The sequence below is a fragment of the Citrus sinensis genome, chromosome 1 (genome assembly GCF_022201045.2).
Source record: "Citrus sinensis cultivar Valencia sweet orange chromosome 1, DVS_A1.0, whole genome shotgun sequence".
Classification (NCBI taxonomy): Eukaryota; Viridiplantae; Streptophyta; class Magnoliopsida; order Sapindales; family Rutaceae; genus Citrus; species Citrus sinensis.
In genome coordinates, this window is record NC_068556.1 from 8,729,463 (window position 1) to 8,737,583 (window position 8,121).

Consider the following 8,121-nt stretch of genomic DNA (forward strand, 5'->3'; position numbering starts at 1 on the left):
TTTTTATTTTTATCGAGGCAGGGACAACTAACTGCAGGCCTTAAATCGGCCAAACAGAAACAGAGTGATTAGGGTTTTGAACGAGTACATATATATATAAATACCGCCTCAGCTTATTTCACGACCTTGGCAGCCCTAAACCCTGTTGCTCTTAGCATTCGAAGGTCCTGGTCTCTCTCTCTTCACTCCCCCCCACTGCTGTAAGGTTTGATTTCATACATCATCAATTTTCTATGTAGCAGCACTGATTTGTTTAGGCTGTGTTTGGCAGTGAGTCGGAGTGAAAAAAAGGCAGAAAGAAATGGCGACGGTTCCAGGACAGTTGATTTGGGAGATCGTGAAGAAGAACAACTGCTTCTTGGTTAAACAATTCGGCAGAGGCAACGCCAGCGTCGAGTTCAGCAAGGAACCCAACAACCTCTACAACCTTAACTCCTTCAAACACTCCGGTATTAACAAATCTGACTTCGAAGGTTATTATTTATTTTATTTTATTTTATTTTTTCTTAAATAAAATGGTGGTTTAGGTTTGGCGAATCGGAAGACTGTGACCATTCAGCCTGGAGGCAAGGACCTGTCTGTGGTGTTGGCCACTGCAAAGACCAAGAAGCAGAACAAGCCTGCCAGCTTGCTTCACAAATCCACCATGAGGAAGGAGTTCCCAAGAATGGCTAAGGCTGTTGTCAATCAGGTACCTTTTTTTTCATGTCATTCTTTGGTTGATTTTATTATTTGTTTTCTTGATGTGTTTTCTGTGTAATTTTGTGTGCAATGTTGGTCTTTAGCTTGGCAAAAAAAAAATTTTCCCTCGTACTAAGAGTTGCTGAATTGGTAGTACTCCTTTGGTCAAATTTGAATTTTTTTTTCTTAAGCTGTTATGAGAAGCCAACATGTAACAAGACCTCTGTTGCAGTCAATTTTCAATTAAAGTTTCTTGTTGCACTTCATTTGCGGTCGCAGCTGTAATTGCCAATGTTTTGTTTTTGGTGGATGCTCCTTTTATCAAAATTGTGTTTTTTTAGCTGTGACGAGATGCTAACATGTAAGAAGACCTCTCTTGTATTGGATCTTCAATGAAATTCATTTGTTACGCTTGGCTTCTGAGCTTTCCTTTTTGACTGTGGAGCTTTATTCTAGACTCATATAAGCTAAATGGCTGTGGATGCTGTGGTTCTTATCTTATTAAGGATTTCTGCTCCTTTGAGCGAAATTATTATTATTTCTTTTAAAGCTGTGATGAGATGCTAACATGTAAGAAGACCTCTCTTGTATTGGGTCTTCAATGAAATTTACTTGTTACGCTTGGCTTCTGAGCTTTCATTCTTGGATTGCATAGCTTTATTCTAAAAATGAACGAACTAAATGCATTGGTTCTTGGATGATAATTGTTTGGAATTGTTATAGATGAGGCATCATTTATGTTGTAGTTTGGAATTGTTATAGACGCTGCATTATGTATGTTGTAGTTGTCTTTGTTTTTTGGTTTCTTGTCTCATTAGGGATCCTTCCTGGTACTCCTTTGACCTTTTTTTTTTAAAGCCGTGACGAGATGATAACATGTAAAAATACCTTTCTTGTAGTGGATCTTCAATGAAATTTTCTTGTTAAGTTTGGCTTCTTTGCTTTTTTAATCTGGACTTTGGAGTTTTATTCTTTTGTTATTTTCTGTTTCGAGTATATGCTCAATTGTTGACTGTTTTACTTCTTTGCGCTAAGAGCATGTTCTGGTATAGTTTGTCTTGTGTATTCTGCATCCTACTCTGCAAAGATATTGACATTTTGTTAATTGCTTCCTTTGCCATTTTTTCAGGTTGCTGATAACTACTACAGGCCAGACTTGAAGAAGGCAGCCCTTGCAAGGCTTAGTGCTGTTAACAGGAGCCTAAAGGTCTCAAAATCTGGTGTCAAAAAGAGAAACAGGCAGGCTACGAAGGTTCCCGTTAGGAAGTGAACTTTAGGAGGAATCGAGTGATGTTATGCTTTGTTCTTGGAATGGTTTTATTTTAGTTCTTATAAGTATCAAGAAGACAGTTTTCATTTATGTTTAATTTTTTATGTACTGGAGATATTCGCCCGTTCCACCCCACTGGGAAAAGGGTCAAAATTTAGATTTTAACTTGATTTTGTTTTTATGTTGAATTGGCGTGTTATTTTGTATCATGAGATGAGTGCTACTTTTAAGCGCAACAAGTGTTCAATGTGTAGAATTCTAATTGTCTCATGCATTGTACAAGATTAAACTCTTAACAAATTGTTCAAATGATTAAAATAGCCAGTAGTACTAACTTGTGTACATCTCACACTAAATCAAACAATTTCTTTTTAAGAGATTATACCTCTTCCTTCAGCTTCTCATACGGCTCAAGAGGAAGTCACGGTTCCTCTATTCTGTAATGCATCCCGACAAAAATATAAATACTAGTTAGTCAATAATCGATCTTAGGCAGTGGGGAAAGGAGCCGTTTCCCTTATATTTTTAGTTACAAGTGTTTTTTGAATTACTTTTAAACAAGTCTAATCATTTTATGATGTGTTTACTGGAGGGTTTAAGGAATGAGAATGAAGTAATGGAAATAAAATTCATGTTTATTTGATAAAATGTAATTTAGGAATGAAAATAAAATATGTGGGTCCCACACAATTTGAGAATGGATCAGAATTCTCTCATGATCTGATCATGTTATGAGCAAACCAATTAATTGTTGATTGGTTAATAAATAAAAAAATAAAAAAGTTAAATCTTAACCATACACTATCACTAAAAAACAAAAATATAAATACTAGTTAGTCAATAATTAATCTTAGGCAGTGGGGAAAGGAGCCGCTTCCCTTGTATTTTTAATTACGACGTGTTTTTTGAATTACTTTTAAACAAGTCTAATAATTTATGGTGTGTTTACTTGAGGTTTTAGGAAATGAGAATGAATGAATAGAAATGAAACTCATGTTTATTTGGCAAAATGTAATTTGGGAATGGAAATAAAATGGATGGGTCCCACACAATTTGGAAATGAATCATGATTCTCTTCTGATTTGATCATGGTATGAGCAAACCAATTAATTTTTGATTGATTGTTAATAAATAAAAAAATAAAAGAAGTTAATCTTACCCATACATTACCACTAAAAGACACATGACATAAGATTTTTAAAAGATCAGTATAGCTCAGATCAGGAGAGGATTTTGTTCCTTTGGGAATAAGGAATGTGAATCATATTCTCATGGGGGATTGGGAATGAGAATGAAATCAATGTTTGCTTTTGCATCCCTCAAATTTTTTTATATTTCTTGAATTATTCTCGTTCAAATCATAATTAATTTTATTATTTTAAATGTCATTATTATTATTAATAAATTTTATTAACTTTATTATTTTAGTTATTATTTATTATTTATATTAATATTATCATTATTAACATTTATTATTATTAATAATTATTTTTATTTTATTAATATTTTAGTTATTATTAATTATTGTTATTATTATTTTTATTAACTTCATTATTTTAGTTATTATTAATTATTGTTATTATTATTATTAATATTATCATTATTAACATTTATTATTATTATTATTATGATTATTAATTATTGTTATTAAATTTTATTAACTTTATTAATATTATCATTATTAACATTTATTATTATTATTATTATTAATTATTGTTATTTTTATTTTTATTAAATTTATTATTTTATTAATATTATCATTATTAACATTTATTATTTTAATTAATATCATTTTTATAATAATATTTATACATGTATCTAGTTAATGAAAATTACATTATTTAATACTATGGGTATTTCGGTAAATTGATTCTCATTCACATTCCTCATTCTCATTTATTTTACCAAGTAAACACATCAATAACATTCCAGCATATTCCCATTCCTATTTATTTTTGCCAATTAAATATTATAATCTCATTCCTATTCTTCATTCCCATTCTTAACTTATTCACATTCCACCCCATATCCCATTCCACCCCATTCCCATTCCATGAAGTAAACGCACTATCAAATAAATAAAGATGAGTATAGTTCCTTTTTAAGTTGCAATATAGAGAAGCCAGAAAGCATTAAACAATAATCCCTCTTGATATCACCCATCATGTTAGACCCAAACAACTCAAACCAAGATTTATCAGGTCATCGCCATTGAATCAGTCAATAGACTTATGGTAGTATAGAAAATCAGCTAATAGATTTATTAGTACAGAATTTGATCTTTTGGCTAAAAAGTAATTTAAAGTAAGAAATTTTAATAAATGTTTGTTGTAAATATCAATAGACTTCTAATTTTATAATACATATTAGCAATTTATTAAAAAAAAAGAAATTAGTAGCTAAAGAGCGTTTCAAAACATTTCAAAGAATTAAAAAAAAAATTCAAGTTATAGAAGAAAAAAAGATAACTTTAATAACATTTCAAACAGTTGCAATAGCTACACAAATAGATTATATCTAAGTGAATTAGAACAACTTAAAAATTTAGCAGCATAACAGCTTTAAAAGTATTAAATGTATTGGCTCTATAGTTCTTCAAAGGAAAATACTAAAAGATATTAAAGGATGACAGAACACTGATAAAATAAACTATATTTCGGTGAGGTCTTGATTAGTTTGTATTTTTTTTTCCTTTAATACCGCATGGTGTTAATACTTATCAGTGCATTTTCTAAAAAGATAAACACCAAAGGTTGAGAAAGAAATAAAGTGTTTTGAAGAGTTACTGCTACGTACACAAGCGGTTGATACAGGCATTTTAATCTCAATCCAGAAGCGTCCTTTACACTCCTGTCGAAAGTCTGCATACAAGTCACATATGCAACCTGTACATCCCAGTCGCACTTTCTGGAGTCCTAATATTCTCAGAAGCCATTATTACAGATTTACCATCACCTAAATTTATTGGGTATTGCTTATATGGCCCAACATTATCCCAAGCCGTAGTAAAAATGTCGTAATACTCATGCCCTTCGGTACCCCATTATTTATTGGTGCACTCTGCTTTTACACCGCTGCGAACGACGGATCACATTTTCCTTTTGAAAAATGCTTGGTATCTAGAAGGGCGAGAGAAACACGAGAGACATGCTGCCGTTTCACCCTCAAAATCTCTCGCCCTTTTAGAAAATGCTTGGTATCTAGAAGGGCGAGAGAATGTAGGTCAAAGTTTTAACATAGAAATCTTTGAGCCAAAACTTTTAGACGTTTCTCTTTGAACTCATCTTTCGATGAAAACGAAGGCCACAGTACAGCCAGACCCAAGTTGAATCCTATCCTGCCCAGGCCAATCTTGTCCAAGAAAACTGTGGTCAGACTTCACCGAATACAAATAGAACATGTAGTAAAGTAGAAATCCCACCACATCAGATGTCATGCATTAAATTGATTATTATTGCTGCAAGATCAAAGGCACCACGTATTCACTGTGTTCATTATTCTGAATAATCATAGAGTAATGATATACAAAACAAAATTTTATTCTAAAATGATGCCACATGTAATTTGTCATTAGTAGATTTTTTTTATAATTTTAAAATAAATAAATTATATTTTTACATCACCAAGTAATATCACATCATTTAAAATAAAATTTTAAAATATATAGCACTGTAAAATCAACTGAAAGCAACAACACATGATAAAATATGCAGCTTCTACAAGAACGAGAGTTGCCCAAAACGGGCACTAGTAGGGCCACAGAAACCGGCAGCAATCTGCTGTTGATTTTGTGGCCAATGTTGTGCGAGGGAAAAGACAAATTTAAACATATCAAAGTAGAATCCGTAATATAGTATTATTGAATGTCATGTATAATGTGGACCACGTCATCCGAAAGGTTGCCGATAAGTAAATGCAGTACATGTACATTGAGGGCGAACATGTGGTTTCACATTATTTATTGTTGAATTGTTTGTTCAGTGTTTTGTCCTGTTATTTCAATCTATCTATAGCTAGAATATTCATGGCAGCAAAAGTAGTGGAGCAAGAGGTTACCAAAGTCACCCCCTTGAGATCTCACTCAAGTTCAGCACAGGAGTTAACTCTTCCTCTCACCTATTTTGATATTTTATGGTTAAAGTTTCCACCTGTGGAGCGCATCTTCTTCTATGAAATCACAGGCTTAGCCTCTGATTTCTTCAACTCTGAAATAGTCCCCAGGCTGAAGCACTCTCTGTCCCTCACTCTCCTTCATTACCTCCCCCTCGCCGGCAGCATCGTCTGGCGGCCCCAAGCCCAAGACCAGCAGCAACAGCCAGTCATCTACTACTCTCCTGACGACGATGATTATGGTGTTTCAGTCACGGTAGCCGTGTCTTGTAACAATGACTTCAGTCACCTCTCCGGCAACGGGATCCGTGGAGATGTTGAATTCCATCCGCTGGTGCCCCAGTTGTCGATATCCGACGACAAAGCTGAGATAGTTGCTGCCCAAATAACTCTGTTTCCGGATCGGGGCTTTTCCATTGGGGTTTCATCTCACCATGCAATTCTTGATGGCAAAAGCACAACTATGTTTGTGAAATCTTGGGCTTATTTATGCAAACAATTGGCGGAGTTAGAACAAGAACCCTCCAATGTAAATGTGTTACCGGAGCTATTAACTCCAGTTTTTGATCGGACTCTCATCAAAGATCCGAAAGGTCTGTACATAAGGTACTTTAATATGTGGTTTTCTTCGGATCCCAGCAGCAAACCAAGCTTGAAGGTTTTGCCACCAGTCTCGGTGGATTTTAACAAATTGGTTCGAGCCTCATTTGTATTAACCCGTGAAGATATTAAGAAGCTCAGAGATAGTATTAATGATCTAAATGATTCAAAACAAAAACAACTTCATTTATCGACTTATGTGCTTACATTAGCTTATGCATATGTTTGCATCGTTAATGCCAAAAGGGAAGAAGAAGCAGCAGCGGCAGCTAATAGAGATGTTATTTTTGGGTTCCCTGTGGATTATAGGAGCCGTTTGAATCCATCAGCTCCGCTTAATTATTTTGGTAATTGCGTTGGCAGAGTAGCTGAGTTTGCAAAAGCAAGTGACTTCATGCAGCTAGAAAAAGGATTTGCTTTTGCTGTGGAGAAATTAAGTGATTTGGTCAAAGGGATTGATGCGGATGCCTTCGAAGGATCAAAAGAACAGATTGCTCAAATAATGGCAAAGCTGAAGCAAGGAGCACTGCTGCTTTCGGTTGCCGGATCCACCCATTTTGATGTTTACGGATCGGATTTCGGGTGGGGCAGGCCCAAGAAGGTGGAGATTATGTCAATAGATGTCTCAGGGGCTGTCTCTTTGGCGGAGAGTAGAGATGGTTGCGGCGGTGTTGAGGTTGGTGTTGTTTTGGAGAAGCCACAAATGGAGGCTTTTGCTTCTCTCTTTCGTTATGGCTTGGATGCCTCTGACGCACCACGCTAGACTATTGTATCGCATTGAAATATGATTGTATTTGAAGTTGAGGTGTTGTAATTTTTAAGTTATAGTTATTGTAAAAAAAAGATGTAATTATGAAATAAAAGTTAATAATATGTAGTAAATATAAATTTTAAATAATAATTTTGATAAAATTATTAAAAATATAATAAAATTTTCATCATACAAGTGAAAAATCATATCAACGTAACTTCAAAGCTACATCAGTTAGTGTTTATCAAATACTTTGGTGCTGTAACTTTTAAACTACAGCTATCCAACCTTAATTCCAAACGCACCTTATATATTAGGTTGGATTGTATTCTTTATCAACAGTGTGGTGTTTGACATATAAATCGTATTGGATTGTATTATTTATCAGTTGCCATGTGATTAACGTAACATAGCTAAAATGTGCAAAAATATATAAACTTGCTCGTTAATAGTCATCATACCTTCAATTTACTCTTCCAATTGAACGAAGACTCAAGTAACACGATCAACCGTATGATTAAATCAGCTTCAGCATATATATGTACAAATATAATGAAACGACTCGTCCCAAACCTTCAGGACGAGTTTATCTAGTCTCATCAAAACTAAATTGATAATAATCTAATTAGTAAAGATTCAGTCGAAAATTCGGTAAAGTCTCCTTTATAAACATAACACTCCCAATATGCAAATATGTAAAACAAGCACT

At 33.9% G+C, this 8,121-nt stretch overlaps 2 protein-coding genes and 3 non-coding genes across 6 annotated transcripts; all 5 read left to right on the plus strand.

Annotated features, from left to right (window-relative positions):
• The first annotated feature begins 5 nt into the window (after nucleotides 1–5).
• Nucleotides 6–2,139, plus strand: LOC102612866 (60S ribosomal protein L28-1). Of its 2 annotated transcripts, none has more exons than XM_006475316.3 (4): nucleotides 6–164; nucleotides 272–449; nucleotides 528–691; nucleotides 1,811–2,139. In XM_006475316.3, the coding sequence occupies exons 2-4, from the start codon at nucleotides 302–304 to the stop codon at nucleotides 1,949–1,951; spliced, it is 453 nt and encodes a 150-aa protein (XP_006475379.1). In that variant the 5' UTR covers nucleotides 6–164; nucleotides 272–301; the 3' UTR covers nucleotides 1,952–2,139. The 2 variants fall into 2 exon arrangements, with proteins under 2 accessions (XP_006475379.1, XP_006475380.1); XM_006475317.4 differs by having other exon boundaries at nucleotides 48–200.
• Nucleotides 1,019–1,109, plus strand: LOC112498008 (small nucleolar RNA R24). Its single transcript, XR_003065092.1, has one exon. It is a non-coding gene; the product is annotated as a small nucleolar RNA R24 (small nucleolar RNA).
• LOC112498007 (small nucleolar RNA R24) lies at nucleotides 1,228–1,318 on the plus strand. Its single transcript, XR_003065091.1, has one exon. It is a non-coding gene; the product is annotated as a small nucleolar RNA R24 (small nucleolar RNA).
• LOC112498009 (small nucleolar RNA R24) lies at nucleotides 1,536–1,626 on the plus strand. The gene has a single exon (XR_003065093.1). It is a non-coding gene; the product is annotated as a small nucleolar RNA R24 (small nucleolar RNA).
• Nucleotides 2,140–5,975: 3,836 nt separating the features above from the next.
• Nucleotides 5,976–7,424, plus strand: LOC102613368 (malonyl-CoA:anthocyanidin 5-O-glucoside-6''-O-malonyltransferase-like). Its single transcript, XM_025097703.2, has one exon. It carries the CDS (start codon nucleotides 5,976–5,978, stop codon nucleotides 7,422–7,424), a length of 1,449 nt encoding a protein of 482 aa, XP_024953471.1.
• The last annotated feature ends 697 nt before the right edge of the window (nucleotides 7,425–8,121 follow it).